This window comes from Hyla sarda, chromosome 3 (genome assembly GCF_029499605.1).
Source record: "Hyla sarda isolate aHylSar1 chromosome 3, aHylSar1.hap1, whole genome shotgun sequence".
Classification (NCBI taxonomy): Eukaryota; Metazoa; Chordata; class Amphibia; order Anura; family Hylidae; genus Hyla; species Hyla sarda.
Genome location: NC_079191.1, coordinates 83938923 through 83955321, shown reverse-complemented (window position 1 = coordinate 83955321; position 16399 = coordinate 83938923). Strand labels below are relative to the sequence as shown.

General features: G+C 42.5%; 1 protein-coding gene across 4 annotated transcripts in view; it reads left to right on the top strand.

The window, feature by feature from the left end:
- The window catches only part of LOC130360581 (uncharacterized), a 28230-nt gene extending 11831 nt beyond the window's left edge, over positions 1-16399 (top strand). Inside the window, exons 8-10 of one of the 4 annotated variants that reach the window (XR_008890719.1) lie at positions 5961-6076; positions 8509-8615; positions 16142-16154. Coding sequence is in view for 2 of the 4 variants with exons in the window: in XM_056563110.1 (XP_056419085.1) it covers positions 8509-8615; positions 16142-16209 (175 nt within the window). In the remaining 2 variants the exon portion in view is untranslated. Of the gene's footprint in view, positions 1-5960; positions 7453-8508; positions 8616-10436; positions 10451-16141 lie in introns of those variants that run through there. The other 3 variants (XR_008890720.1, XM_056563110.1, XM_056563112.1) reach the window with 3 other exon arrangements.

Here is a 16399-nt window from a genome sequence, read left to right as displayed (position 1 = left end):
CTGAGAGGGGAAGGGGGGGGGGGGGTTGGATGTATGTATATATTATGTATGTATGAAGTATTATATATGTATGATGTGTGTGTATGTATGCATATGGTATGTATGATGTTTGTATTTATGTATTATGTATGATGTGCATATATATGTGTGTTATTTAGAAACATAGAATGTGTCAGCAGATATCCCATGCATGTTTAAACTCCTTCACTGTATTTGCAGCGACCACTTCTGCAGGAAGGCTATTCCATGCATCCACTACTCTCTCAGTAAAGTAATACTTCCTCATATTACTGCACAAACCTTTGCCCCTCTAATTTAAAACTATGTCCTTTTGTGGTAGTTTTTCTTCTTTTAAATATGCTCTCCTCCTTTAGGTGTTGATTCCCTTTATGTATTTAAAAGTCTCTATCATATCCTCTCTGTCTCTTCTTTCTTCCAAGCTATACATGTTAAGGTCCTTTAACCTTTCTTGGTAAGTTTTATCCTGCAATCCATGTACTAGTTTAGTATCTTCTCTGAACTCTCTCTAGAGTATCTATATCCTTCTGGATATACTGCCTCAAGTACTGCGCACAATACTCCAAGTAAGGCCTCACCAGTGTTCTGTACAGCGGCATGAGCACTTCTCTCTTTCTACTGCTTATACCTCTCCCTGTACATCCAAGCATTCTGCTAGCGTTTTCTGCTGCTCTATTACATTGTCTTCCTACCTTTAAATCTTCTGAAATAATTACTCCTAAATCCCTTTCCTCAGATACTGAGGTCAGGACTGTGTCAAATATTCTATATTCTGCCCGAGGGTGTTTACGCCCCAGGTGCATTATCTTGCACATATCCACATTAAATTTCAGTTGCCAGAGTTCTGACCATTCTTTTCGTTTGCCTAAATCCTTTTCCATTTGGCGGATCCCTCCAGGAGCATCAACCCTGTTTCATATCCTTGTGTCATCAGCAAAAAGACACACCTTACCATCGAGACCTTTTGCAATATCACTAATGAAGATATTAAACAAAATTGGTCACAGAACAGATCCCTGAGGTCCCCACTGGTAACGAGACCTTCCTCTGAATATTCTCCATTGACTACAACCCTCTGTTGTCAGTCACTTAGCCACTGCCTAATCCACTCAACAATATGGGAGTCCAAGCTCAATGACTGTAGTTTATTCATAAGTCTTCTACGTGGGAAAGCCTTACTAAAATCTAGATATGTGATGTCTACTGCCCCTCCGCCATCTATTATTTTAGTCACCCAGTCAAAAAAATCAGTAAGATTTGTTTGACATGATCTCCCTAAAGTAAACCCATGTTGTTTTTCATATTGCAATCCATGGGATTTTAGAGCCTATCCTTTAGTAGTGTTTCCATTAATTTCCCCACTATTGATGTCAGACTTACTGGCCTATAGTTGCTTGATTTCTCCCTATTACCTTTCTTGTGAATGGTCTTCCAGGACGACTCCTATTACCAGTGATTGGTTAAATAAATCTGTTAACGGTTTTGCTAGCTCCCCACTAACCACCTCTTCCTCTGTAAAGACACATGCATCAAACGATTCCTTAGTTTTCCTCCCTAACGGAGATCCTTTTCCTTCTTTTTCTTCTGTAAAAACTGAACAAAAGTATTCATTAAGGCAGTCGGCTAGCCCTTTATTCTCTTCTACATACCTTCCTTCCTGTGTTTTTAATTTAGTCATTCATTGTTTTAATTTCCTTTTTTTATTTATATATCTGAAGAATGTCTTATCCTCTTTTTTTTCACAGACTGAGTTAGTTTTTCTTCTGCCTGTGCTTTAAAAGTTGTTATAACTTGCTTGGCCTCTTTCTGCCTAGTCTTGTAGATTTCCCTATCTTCATTGCTCTGGGTTGTTTTATAATTGCTAAATGCTAGCTTTTAGTTTTTTATGATTTTGGCCACTTCTGCTGAGTACCACAGTTGTCTCTTCCTTTTTCTGCTTCTACTCACAAGTCTAATACAATTTTCTGTTGCCTTCAATAATGTGTCTTTTAAGTAGTCCCATTTCTCCTGAACTCCATGTAATTTGTTCCAGTCTCATAAGGACTCATTTATGACTATTCTCATTTTTGAAAAGTCTGTTTTTCTAAAATCTAAAACTTTTGTTTTTGTGTGGTGTGCCTCCTTCACTGTTAAGATATTAAACCACACTGACTGGTGATCACTAAATCCTAAGCTTTCACATACAATAAAATCATATACCAAAACCCCATTTGTGAATACCAAATCCAAAATGGCCTCCCTCCGGGTTGGCTCCTCAACCACTTGTTGTAGAGATAATCCCATTAGGGAATTTAGAATATCTGTACTCCTGGCGGAACTAGCTATTTTTGTTCTCCAGTTTATATCCAGAAGATTGAAGTCTCCCATAATGATAACTTCTCCTTTCATTGTCATTTTAGTTATTTCTTCAACAAGTAGATCATCTAAATCTTTAACTTGGCCTGGTGGTCTATATCTCACACCTACACGAGTTACTGCATGATTACCAAACTGCAACATAATCCAAACTGACTCGATGTTGGCCTCACTAACTTGTATTAGGTTAGATTTTATGCTATCTTTCACATATAGGGCCACTCCTCCTCCTTCCTTGCCTTTTCTGTCTCTTCTGTATAAAGAGTACCCTGGTATAGATATGTCCCAGTCATTACTTTCATTAAACCATGTCTCAGTAACAGCCACTAAATCTACATTCTCAGATGCCATTATTGACCCAAGTTCATTGATTTTATTACCTAAACTGCAGGCATTTGTAGACAGGACTCTGAGCTTGTCATTTCTTAACCTCTGGGCTACTGACATGTTCTGTCATTGTTTCGGGGGGCAATTGGACTCATGGATTTTCACTCTTTACATTTATGTATGTATGTATGTATGTATGTATATAAGTATGACGTGTGTGTATATGTATTATGTATCAGAATAAAGGGGGGAAAAAAGTTGCCTCCAGCTCTTCCAAGGAACACAGTGCTTGTAGTATTAAAACATCAAACATTTAACCTGTATGCATTAAAAATAAAAAAGGTGGACATCAATCATAGAAGAGAAGCATAACAACAGCGCGTTTCGAGCTACATGTAGCCATGATAAAGAGCTACATGTAGCTCGAAACGTGTTGACATTTCCCTTCTTTTTTTATGATTGATGTCCACCTTTTTTTTAAATTTTTCCTTGGTTCTGGTACACGGAACATGGCCCACTCTCTGCAGTCCGTGCTCTTCTGCCAGCAAATATACTCAAAACTACTACAGCACCGACCTAGCATCCAACCTGGTAGCTGAAATTACACTTTTTTCCCCTCTTTTTTATGTATTATATATGTATTATGTGTTATGTACATATTATGTATGTATGATGGGTGTATGTATGTGTTATGTATGTATGTATGATGTGTGTATGTATGTATTATATATGTATTATGTACATATTATGTGTATGATGGGTGTATGTATGTATGTATTTATGTGTTATGTATGTATGATGTGTGTATGTATGTATTATATATGTGATAGATCAGTGTGTGTGTGTATTTATGTATGTTGTGTGTATGCATGTTAGATATGTGTATGTATAATAGATGTGTGTATGATAGATTTGTGTGTATGTATGATTGATGAGTGTATGATGTGTGTGTATATATATTAGATGTATGTATGATAGACGTGTATATATCATACACACATCTATCAAACTTACACACATCTATCATACATACACCGGTCATATACAAATCTGTTTTACTAAGGGTTCTGGGTAAAGGTGACAGAGGAGCCTGGAGAGGACTTAGGTGTAGGTGTACTACAGAGTAGTCTGGCAGTCATTAGGGTTGGGGGTGGGGAGTGTAACGGAGGAGTTGGGTATGTTCATATGGCGGAATATCCATGTGTAATTCCGCGGGAGTATTCCCCATGGACATTCCGCTGCTGCAGAGCCTCATTGCTCTCAATGGGATTTTGCTGCACTGTGCACACTGTGGAATCTACTTGGCAGATGTTTCTGCTGCAGAAATCCCAATTCTGGCGTCTGCTAAAAGAATAGACATATCTATTCTTTTGCAGATTTTGCTTGGAAATGCATCGCCATCTACGGGTGCATTTCTGAGCAGTCCTAGTGCCTGCCAGATTATTCAAATGTGCTGAATGTCCACATGTGTTTTCTGTGCTGACTTTCTGCACATATTACACTATCTGAATATGGCCTCAGGAGTCCGGGGGGGGGGGGGGGGCAGGGCTTTGGTTGAGGAGGAAGGAGGAGTCTGGAGGAGGAGGGAAAAGAGGGGTCTGGAGGAAGTGGAGAAAGGGGTCTAGAGGAGAGGATCAAGGAGGACAAAGAAGTCTTGAGGAGGAGGATGGAAGGAGACAGGGGTCAGGAGAAGGAGGATGGAGGGGGACAGAGGGGTCTGGAGGAGGACAGAGGAATCTGGAGGAGGAGGATGGAAGAAGACAGAGGGGTCTGGTGGAGGATCAAGGAACACACAGAGGGGTCTGGAGGAGGAGAAAGATGGAGGACAGAGGGGTCTGGAGGAGGATGAAGGAGGACAGAGGGATCTGGAGGAGGAGGTTGGAGGAGGACAGAGGGGTCTGGAGGAGGTTGGAGGAGGACAGATGGGTCTGGAGGAGGATGAAGGAGGACAGATGGGTCTGGAGGAGGAGAATAGAGAAGGACAGAGGGCTCTGGAGGAGGCGGATAGAGGAGGAAAGAGGGGTCTGGAGGAGGAGGAAAGAGGGGTCTGGAGGAGGAAAGAGGGGTCTGGAGGAGGACAGAGGTGTCTGGAGGAGGACGGGCGGGGGGGGGGGGGGGGGTCTGGACCAGGATGGAGGAGGATGGAGGAAGACAGAGGGTTCTGGAGGAGAAGCATGGAGGTGAACAGAGGGGTCTTGAGGAGCACAGAAGGGTCTGGAGGAAGGAGGAGTCTGGAGGAGGAGGGAAAAGAGGGGTCTGGAGGAAGTGGAGAAAGGGGTCTAGAGGAGAGGATCAGGGAGGACAGAGAAGTCTTGAGGAGGAGGATGGAAGGAGACAGGGGTCAGGAGAGGGAGGATGGAGGGGGACAGAGGAATCTGGAGCAGGAGGATGGAAGAGGACAGAGGGGTCTGGAGGAGGATGGAAGAGGACAGAGGGGTCTGGAGGAGGAGGATCAAGGAACACACAGAGGGGTCTGGAGGAGGAGAAAGATGGAGGACAGAGGGATCTGGAGGAGGAGGACAGAGGGGTCTGGAGGAGGTTGGAGGAGGACAGATGGGTCTGGAGGAGGATGAAGGAAGACAGAGGGATCTGGAGGAAGATGGAGGAGGACAGATGGGTCTGGAGGAGGAGGATAGAGGAGGACAGAGGGCTCTGGGGGAGGTGGATAGAGGAGGACAGAGGGGTCTGGAGGAGGTGGATGGAGAAGGAAACAGTGGTCTGGAGAAGGAGGACAGAGGGGTCTGGAGGAGGAAAGAGGGGTCTGGAGGAGGACAGAGGTGTCTGGAGGAGGACGAGGGGGGGCTGGACCAGGATGGAGGAGGACAGAGGGGTCTGGAGGAGGAGCATGGAGGTGGACAGAGGGGTCTTGAGGAGCACAGAGGGGTCTGGAGGAGGGGAGGAGGATGGAGGAGAACAGAGGGGTCTGGAAGAGAATAGAGGGATCTGGAGGAGGATGGAGGAGGACAGAGGGGTCTGGAGGAGGATGGAGGAGAACAGAGGGGTCTGGAGGAGGAGAAAGATGGAGGAGGACTGAGGGGTCTGGTGGAGAAGGGGAAAGAGGGGTCTGGAGGAGGAGGACGAACGAGGCAAGAGGGGTCTGGAGGAGGGAGATAAGGGAGGACAGTGCAGGGATGGAATTCAGCCAAACTGAGAGGAAACAATGTGTGGCAGTATTATTATTAAGGGTACAATGTGTGTCAGGAATAAATTCTGGTGGCCCAATGTCTGGCAGTGTTATAATGATTTATTTTTTCATATAGAGGATGAGGACCTGGACAATGTGAGGAGCCAATGATGTCCAAGCGTCAGACTCTGCAGAGAAGATATAGCTGGAAGAAGACCTGGTGCCTGGACCAACAGAGAAGATGTCACTCAGGTCACTGATATCATTGTGTATTCTCCTGTCCCATCAGAGCTGGAGTCACTTGTTAGTTCTGCAGTGATGATGGGTGACGCTGTACCCCAATCTGTGGCTCTACAGCTGTTGCAAAACTACAACTTCTATAATACCTGAGGTTCTCCAGGCATGATGGGAATTCTAGCTTTGCAACAGCTGTAGAGTCACTTGAAATGAGGTGATCGGTGGGGGTCCAAGCATTTGGACTCCCACAAAACAATGGTCTGCTTATTCTAAAAGGCCTATTTTTGGTCACAGTCCGGCCCTGCTGAAGTATGTACATTGACAATGTTCAAAAAAGATGTTTCTTGGCTCAAGCAAGAGCGAATCAGGGGAGTGCTCCAAAGTTCTTTCGCATTGAGAGTTTACTATCCCAAAAAGAACCATCCAACCAAATGTAGTGTCCCAGAGCAGGATCACCTTGTGTTAATTCAAACTCTGTTCGGGTGGCTGTTGCTACTAAGATTCATGGTTCTGACTCATGTCTTGTTGGGGTTAATTGTGAGCAACCACAATTCTATGTAAAAGCTGAATAGAAGTAACATGTCCCCCGTCAGCCAATAGAGGGCAAAGGAGAGTCTTGTCTCCAACCTAGTCCGCTGGGACTGGGAGGAGACCTAAAGTTACTTAGTTTCTTGCCTTAGCCAGTGAGCAACCACATCTTTAGCCTGCAGCTCCCTCACACCCACAGTGTTGGGCTGACTCCAAGCCTGCTGTCCTCACCTCTTCAGTGAGGGTATGCCTCCACCCACCAGAACATGTTCCAGACACAGCTGCAACCTTACTGTGATTCCTGCAGCTGAAGTGGAACCAGAAGTGGTGCTAAAGGCTAGGTTCAGACTACAGAATCTCCGGGAGATTCCGAGTGCGGCCAGCGCCGACTGATTCAGCTAGGACCGTGCGGACACTGCAGTCTCCAATAGACTGCAATGTGTTCCGCGAGTATTTCCACCTGAAGAAAGAGCAACACCATTCTTCAGGCAGAAATTTCTAAGCAGATTTGTGGAAACCCATTCACTACACTATACATTTTAGCAAGCAGAATTTCAGACATAAATTCCGTAGTCTAAACCTAGCCTAAGTGGAACCATAAGTGGCCAAGTGGCGCTTTAGGCCTAGAGCCCTATATCAACTGGGTGAAGATACAGTACAGCAATCGTCCAGATTGTATCTGTCTCTGCAATGTACTAGCGTCTGGGGTCTCTCTGCTGAATGCTCTCAGTTCAGTGGATTCTCAGCTATACTCAAGGAGATGTAGATGAGAGAGAGAGGGTCTGCAAGTAGCCATGGACTGTCCCTATGAAGACCCCGGCGGTGAGCCCTCTTATTGAAACCCCACCAACTTAAAGGGGTACTCCACTGGAAAACATTTATTTTAATTCAACTGGTGCCAGAAAGTTAAGCAGATTTGTAAATTACTTCTATTTAAAAATCTTCACCCTTCCAGTACTTATCAGCTGCTGTATGTTTCAGAGAAAATTCTTTTTTTTTCCCTTTGTATGACCACAGTGCTCTCTGCTGACACCTCTGTCCATTTTAGGAACTGTCCAGAGTAGGCGCCCCATAGCAAACCTATCCTGCTCCGGACGATTACTAAAATGGACAGAGGTGTCAGCAGAGAGTACTGTGATCAGACAGAAAGGAAATTCAAAAAGAAAATAACTTCCTGTGGAGCATACAGCAGCTGATAAGTACTGGATGGATTAAGATTTTTAAACAGAAGTAATTTACAAATCTGTTTAACTTTCTGGCACCAGTTGATGTAAATTTGTTTTCCAGGGGAGTACTTTAAGTACCCAGCTACCTGTCTGCAGTTTAGTGAATTCTGAGACAAGCAAGAAGGACAAGTCAGGTTCTCCTAGAGGTCCTACATACATAGTGATCTTGAGTTGTGTAAGCCTCTGAGCCAGGTATCAAATTCTCTACTATTCACCGTCTACTATCTCTTTCTACATCAGTTGGACTGTATTCTGGACCTGCATTTACAGTAAACTTTAAAGCTGTTATCCAACATCTTGGCTTCAGAGGTGATTTATTCTCCCAAAGCTTTGATACGGACAATCGCTTTCTTTAGAGCAGTGTCAAGATACTACAACCACCATCATCACATTACTCCTAAACTACTACCATGCTCCTGGCGTCACGAACTGACAACCAGCCAGCCTAGTATCCCTAACATACAAAGAGACTTATTTCCACCCTCTGCTTATTACAATTCATGTACAATTCATGTGGTCCGCATCAACATGTAAGTGTCATCGATTGGGCAACGAATTAGGGACATTGAGGTAGGTCACCATGAATAAAACCTACTGGACCTTCAGTCAAGAAAAAGGGGGCCATTTGCTAAGTGAAAGAAGGAAACGGGCAGGTAAACGGCATTAATCTATACTTTGTCACTTTCTTTTTAGTTTAATTCGCTATTCTGAGGAGTTTTCTGAACTTGACCTGGATGATAATCCCCTGGGGGAACTACCAGCCACTGACATCCTGGAGGCTCTAATAGAGAGAAACCAAAGTACGTAAGTATGTAAGGATACAGGTACATTCCCACAATATCCTATCTTAGCACCAGTTCCAACTATTGGAGGATAGCATTATTTGGCAATTCCCTAAAATGGGTATATTACTAGGATATGTTATAGCATTATTATGAGAGGGGGCCCAAACTCTGGGAACTCCTGAAAACAAAGTACCAGAAATTTTATATTAAAGGAAAATGGTCACCGTTCACCCGCACTATTACCCAATACACCGGATTATAGTGCGACTGCTATACCTGCAGGCGTGTGGATGAACATAGCTATCGGGGCACATGCCTGACGTATCTTTGATGCACAAGAAGACAAGGCTTATCAGTGTTATCAATACTCAGGCCTCTTCTTGTGACATCAGTCCGTATCAATAGGACTTAACCCAAAAGTTCCTTGAGAAACCACGATAATGGGGGGGGGGGGGGGGGGGGGGGGGGGGGGAGAAACGCGTTGGAACGGGAAAAATTTTAATTTCCTTTTTAATTTATCCACCAAGTATTGCACAATAGGTGGTATGTGTTAAGGTATACACCTGAAAAATCTTTAGTGGTGAGGTAAAAGCTCCCGTTTCTTTTTTATCAAAATTGTAATATTTGGGGAGCTGGAGCAATCCCTGTGGGTACAATAGGTTGCTCGGACTCTAATGCGGGAGATAATAATACACCTTAGATGTATGTCGGCCTGTCAATCCTGGGGGACTGACATTACTTTGGGCTCATCACTCATGGTATCCATATTAATAATTTATTAGTCAGGATTGACTTTGGATTGATATAGTGGTTTCTTTTCAGGTGTTGTGGTTATCTTTTGCTATATATGATTTTGTCACAATATAGTGGTCACGGTTTTCTGTATAATTCATTTTAATGTATATCAATAAAATGTATAAGTTTTAGCTTTATCTGATACTAGGGTCCTAAAAGGGCTGTTGTTTTCTATTTGCAGTCCAGAGCCCTGATCCCCCGATGGTCCCCCTCATCCAGTGCGGACTTGCGCTTTGAGGCGGGTCTGCTGGCTAGATTTAAGTATTCATAAGTGCCGGTCACGTGAGCGCTCATGTGACCAGTGCTTATGAATATTTAAATCCCACCGGCAGACTCGCCTCAAAGAACAAGTCAGCGCTGGAAGAGGGGGACCATCGGGGGATCAGGGCTCTGGACTGCAGGTAGGTAGAGCAGTCTGAGACCCTGCATCGGTCTCCTGTTCACCCGCACTATAATCTGGTGTATTGGGTTATAGTGCGGGTGAACGGGTGACCGTTTTCCTTTAAGGGTATATTCACATGTACTGTATAAAATCTGCAGCATATATGCAGTGTGTAAAAAGCATAAGAAATTTCAGATTTTATTTGTCTTGGTTTTATAACATTTCATATCATTACCTGTCCACTGAATGTAACATCTCATATATTCCACATTATGCTGTGTTCACATGGCATAAATATGGAGAAAATTTTCTGGCCTGACATTCTAACTTCTCAGTCAGTGCTAGGACCACACAGAAATGCACCGTCTCCATAGACAGCAATGCATTTCTGAGCGGATTCTGCAGAAAGATTTAACAATGAAATTCATTTTGCAGAGATCAGAATTGGAAATTCTGCAGCAGATGTTTCAGAACATCTGCAGAAATTCCGTAGTGTGCACAGTGCAGCAGAATCCCATTGAAAACAATGGGTCTGCTGCAAAAAAAAATGTCAGTCTAATTTTGCTCAGAAATTCTGCCATGTGAACGAGGCCTAATGCAGTTTTTTGATGCTATATGTCAGTTTCTAAGTGAAGCTTTTTGTTCCAACACCATACCAGGAAAATTACCACGTTTGAAAATTAAAGTAACAGCCCAGATTTCATCGCTTACATTTAATGCCATCTTAAAACAGAGCGGGAAACTGAAGACCTCAAAAAAGAAGAGAAAAAGATGGTAGGCATTCATAATATACCAATGAAACAAAGAAGATTATGCTGTAAATATTTAGCAATAACAAAAATAGCTATAGCCAGTCACTGGAAAACTAGCAACGTGCCAACACTGTCCGAAATGATAGTATCAGTTAATTTAGCATGTAGGTATGAACAGGCTATAGCATATGTGGAGAATAGAACAGAATACTGTGCAACATGGGCAAATTGGCTGATATCCTACCACCATACCCAAAAATATGATGTGTAAGGAATGATAGAAAAAGACAAATATGAGATTATTACATTAAAGCACGGCAGTAGTAGCCTAAGAGATATGGACAGGATAAGTTAAAGCGTACCTCACCCTGATCATGTATTTAGTCCCTATATTTCTATTAAAAACAGCTTACATCAGTTGCAGTCTGGTTTCTCATCTTCTCTCTCAGGCAGGGGGCGTGTCCCTCTCCTGCCCTCACTCTACATGGCTGAACTTCCTTCCTTACTGTGTGTCTCTGAGTGTGGGAGGGAGCCTGGCAGTCAGCCAATCACTGCAGGCTGCTCTGTAACCCTTTCCTCTCTGGATCTCCTTATCCTCTGATCCTCTTACATATTGCACGACTGGCTGGGATTTGTAGTCTTATCCATCTTGTGCAATATGTAAGAGGAGCAGAGGATATTATATATAATCCTCTGCTCCTCTTACATATTGCATAAGATAATGTGTGTTGGTGACTACAAATCCCAGCCAGTCATGCTGTGACTCTGACATGGGATAGTGGTGTATATATATATATATATATATATATATATATATATACACAGAAGAACAAAGTTGCTGCAGCACACAATGCGTAGTGTCAAGTGGTTTTTATTCCAATTGCTGACACTACACCTTGTGTGCTGCAGCAACTTTGTTCTTCTGTATAGCCTTGTGGACCCCTGACCTGGGACCTTCCGGCTGCGTGTACCTATTTACAATTTTTTTTGAGGTGCGGCCCACCTTCCTTTTTTCTATATATATATATTACCTTCTGCTCCCCCTTCATATTGCATAAGATATTGTGTGTAGGAGACTATAAATCCCAGCCAGTCGTGCATTATGTAAGAGAAGCAGAGCATTATATATATATATATATATATATATATATATATATATATATATATAGATATATATATATAAAAATAATATATTGCAATGCCCGACTGGCTGGGATTTGTAGTCACCAACACACATTATCTTATGCAATATGAAAGAGGAGCAGAGGATTATATGTATATATCACAAATCCCAGCCAGTCTTGTACTCTGACTGGGATAGAGCTATAGCCCCAGGCAGTGCCTGTGATGGATGGACGAGCAGCTGCAGCACGGCGCGCGGCACGGGAATACATGCCTCTGTTTCTCCTTGTGGTGAGTGACAGGCCGGGAGCACGCACAGACACTTCTAAAGCCCGCCCTCACTTCCTGTATTCATATGGATCGGCGTGGGCCTCTTTTGTGAGGACCCCTAGTGGCGACTTTTATACATGCGATTTTTAAGTTAAAGGGGTTATCCACCATAAGGTGATTTCAGTACGTACCTGGCAGACAGTAATGGACATGCTTAGGAAGGATCTGTGCTTGTCTTGGGGATAAATGGCTATGCTGTGAGATTACCATAACACTGTGGCTAGCTTTTTGTGAACTGGTATTTCCTTTTTGAATTTTCTTCTTTGCCTACAAATCCCATAATTCCATTTTCCTCCCACACATCAGCCACCCCACCCATTGAAACATAAATGAGCTGCATTCCTTTAAAATTCCTGTGGTTTTCAATCAGGGTGCCTACAGCTGTTGCATTAGTTGCAGATTGATCTCTCCACCCATTGAAGCAGACAGGCTCCCTGTCATCAGCTGACTAGTGAGTCAGATCTCGGCCGCATTGCAAGCTGGGAAAAATCCGAGACAACAGTAATTTTGTATGCTGGTAAAAATAAATAGTGGGGTGAAAATCACAGAAGAATTGTGAGAAAACCATCACACACAGGTACAGACACTATATTATGTACTACACTAACTTTACAGCCCCTGTACTATAGTCACATAAAAAAAATCCTGGAATACCCCTTGAAATCAATAAAAAAAATTGAATGTATTTACAAATAATTATATTTTATAGTGCTCTATTGTATTTAACCAAAAACATTTTTGTGATAGTGGCCATTTGAGGGCCAAATACCCTGAGGGTTTGTTTTATTTTTATTTATTTTTGTCTTTGTTTGGATACCTGAGTTGTTGTTTGTTTTTCTTTGTCTTTTTTATTTATGTACTGTATATGTAATTCTTTAAACCTCAATAAAAAGATTGAACTATAAGGGTATGTTCAGACTACGAATTTGTAGCTGAATCTCCGCTTGAGGAATTCAGCGAGCGGAGATTCAGTCTAACAGCCAGCGGCGGCGGTAGGACCGCGCGGCACTGCACTGTCAACATTGTCGGCTATGCAGTGCTCGTGAACATGTTATTTCTTTGCGCGGAACTATTTCAGCGGCGGAATTGTCCTCCGCTGAAATTTCGCAGTGTGAATGGGTCTCGCGGAAGACCCATTCACACAGATGCTAACGCTCACTGTGCGGAATTTCACTCGCGTAATTCCGCGGGAATTCCGCAGTGTGAACATACCCTAATAAGAGAAAAAGAAAGGTAGTCTAGTGGAAATGATGAATAACTAAGTATTTATGTATCACTTATGTATTACATTTTAAAAGCAAAATCGTTTCTCCAATCAGATGTTATATCAAGGGAATAAAGATCTGTCCAGGTCATGATGTCACACAGGCCTGTTCAGGCAGTACATCACCGGTATACATTCCACCCCCAGCAGGGCTGTTCACTTTAATGGAAAGATCATAGTTTACTTGATTTACTTGTTTACTTGATTACAAACTTACACTTTTATTTTGGAAGGACTTAAAAGTACGACCTCCTACTCTTTTAACGGAGTACCCCGATGGAAAAAATGTTTTTAAATCAACTGGTGCCAGAAAGTTAAACAGATTTGTAAATTACTTCTAATAAAAAAATCTTAAAACTTCCAGTACTTATCAGCTGCTGTATATTCCAGAGGAAGTTTATTTATTTTTGAATTTCTTTTCAGTCTAACCACAGTGCTCTCTGCTGACACCTCTGTCCATGTCAGGAACTGGCCAGAGCATGTTCAGCCCACTAACCCATTTACGACTCCCAAATTCTGATCCTTACCTGTTAAGACCCATAGCTTTTTATTTTTACACTGACAGAGTTGTAAAGAGGGCTTATTATTTACAGGACAAGTTGTACTTTTAACTGGTACCTTTATTTTACCATATAATGTATTACAAAGCCAGAACTGTGCAGGATCAGAAATGAGATCATTTAATAGTTCAGACAATTCTGGTGATAACAAAAACCTTAATTTTTTTTATTTGAAAAATGGGAAAACTTTTTTTTACTTTACAATTGTTTGGTTGGTTATATAGATCAATCTATTGCATATGAATTACATTAATCTATCAGATTTGCACTCTATTGGTACAGCCAACAATTGGTGAGTCAAGGCAGGCACAGGCCTGAGGCTGCCCTGACAACCCTTTGGCACATTGTGGGGGTGCCACTGAAAACTGTTTAGATGCCACAAACGATATTGATTGCAGCATCTAAACAGTTAAATAACTGGCATTGGCGTGATCTCTGATGTCGGCTGGTGTCAGCTCAAACACACGCTATAATTACTCCCTTTACCCATGGGTCGGTAAGTGGTTGACGTGAATGGTCCCATCACGGGTACATTGCAGTATGTGTTGGCATGCCTTTTGCTGGTATTGTGACATATACTGCCAATGTACAACAAGACATTAGTGTGAAAAATCATAGTCCTCATCAACTGTGGGTTGTTTTATTGAATAGTGGTTGCATTTAGGAACCACAATACTGCAGCCATAAAGAAGAAACCACATAAAGTCACAGAGCAATGGGGAGATTTATCAAAACCTGTGCAAAGGAAAAGTCGACCAGTTTCCCAAAGAAACCAATCAGATCACTTCTTTCATTTTTAACAAGCCTCTGCAAAATGGAAGAAGCAAGGTGATTGGTTGCTATGGGCAACTTTTCCTCTACACAGGTTTTGATAAATCTCCCCGATAAAAGCTACTCTGCTGACAACAACTGCAGAGTTCAAAACCTCATCTGGCATGAGGAGCAAGTGAACGTTACCTGCCTGACTGCATGTGCCTTCTGTATCGTTTGGCGGGGCAAGGAAGGACAATGCAATGGGGTTGTAAGCTTTCAGTATACCAAGACATTTTTCTTAGTTTAACGCTTTTATCGTGGTGGGAACAGTTTGGTTTTTCTGTACCAGCATTACTGTGCACCAATACACAAAGCAAGACATGATTGGGTGAGTTTAGCGTGGAAGACCTTGAGTGGCCCACACAACTCCACCCAGCTTTTTTGGGAAAAACTTGAATGGGGATTGTGATCCGATCGCTCACAAATATTCTTCTGGGTGAATAGTTAAAGGGGTATTCCGGGCAAAAACATTTTATCCCCTATCCAAAGGATAGGGGATAAGATGTCTGATCGCCGTGGGCTGGCTGCTGAGACCCCCCGCAAACTCCCTGCAGCACCCGCATTCTATGCAGGGATTGCGTCTCTAGTTTCGGAAACCTCCAGGTTTCCGGGACTGGGGACGTGATGTCACGCCATGCCCCCTCCCATAGACATGGAGGGGGTGTGGCGTGACGTCACATCCCCAGTCCCGGAAACCTGGAGGTTTCCGAAACTGGAGATTCAGCACCCACATAGAATGTGGGTGCTGCAGGGAGATCACGGGGGGGTCTCAGCAGCGGGCCCCCCATGATCAGACATCTTATCCCCTATCCTTTGGATAGGGGATAAAATATTTTTGCCCGGAATACCCCTTTAATTCCCACAGTCACCTACAAAATCTTGTGGAAAGTTTTTCCAAAGGAGTGGAAGGTATTATACCTGCAAAAGTGGGGGAATCCATATTAATGCCTATGGATTTGGAAAAGCTCCTCTAGGGTAAATGCGCTGAATATTACAAGTTCCATTCGCTTTTACATTTTTTTTTTAAATTTTATTAACTAATTTATTTATTTATTTATTTATTTTTAAACCAAAGATGAGCCCTAAACTAAGACACCTCTGTTTCTCTTTACAATCTTTCCTCCGTATAGGTTTCTACAACAGGGCTACAAGTTGCACGGAGTTAACTCTACACAAACAAATTTGTAACAATTCAATTTCTCTACAAAAATGAAAATAATTATTTCCCCCAATGTTGCCAATAGCATATTTCTAAGGTAACGCAGGGTTGTTTATCTCCACTGAGTAATAAAGTGAAGAACAGTTTGTGCCCAACAAGGGACCTTTATTACATCAGAAAAACAATGTAGGGATAAACAACACATCTGGATAATCCAACCAGAGGCAAATATGGGGGGTCCCCACCTGCAACGCCAATGAAAATACGCACATGCTACATGTTTTGTTGTTAACAAATATAACTGTATTCTGAAGATCCGGTAATAATTTGTCTTTTATAATGTGTCATTTTATATTACCTACAGAAAAGCTAAGTGCTGAACGCCTCATGGTCATTATTGACAAGAGTGTAAACACAAAACATGGATTTTAATGACCGGTATAGAAATATCTAATACAACTATCAACATTTCTTGCTGAAACGGGCAACGTGACCAAGTTAAGAAGCATGAACCCTGAATCCCTGGTATTACTGACTGGTAGCCAATTGAGTAACATCTGGGTATTACTGGAGCTCCCAGCTTTATTTCCAGAACCACATGTAGTACCTGTAACACCACTAT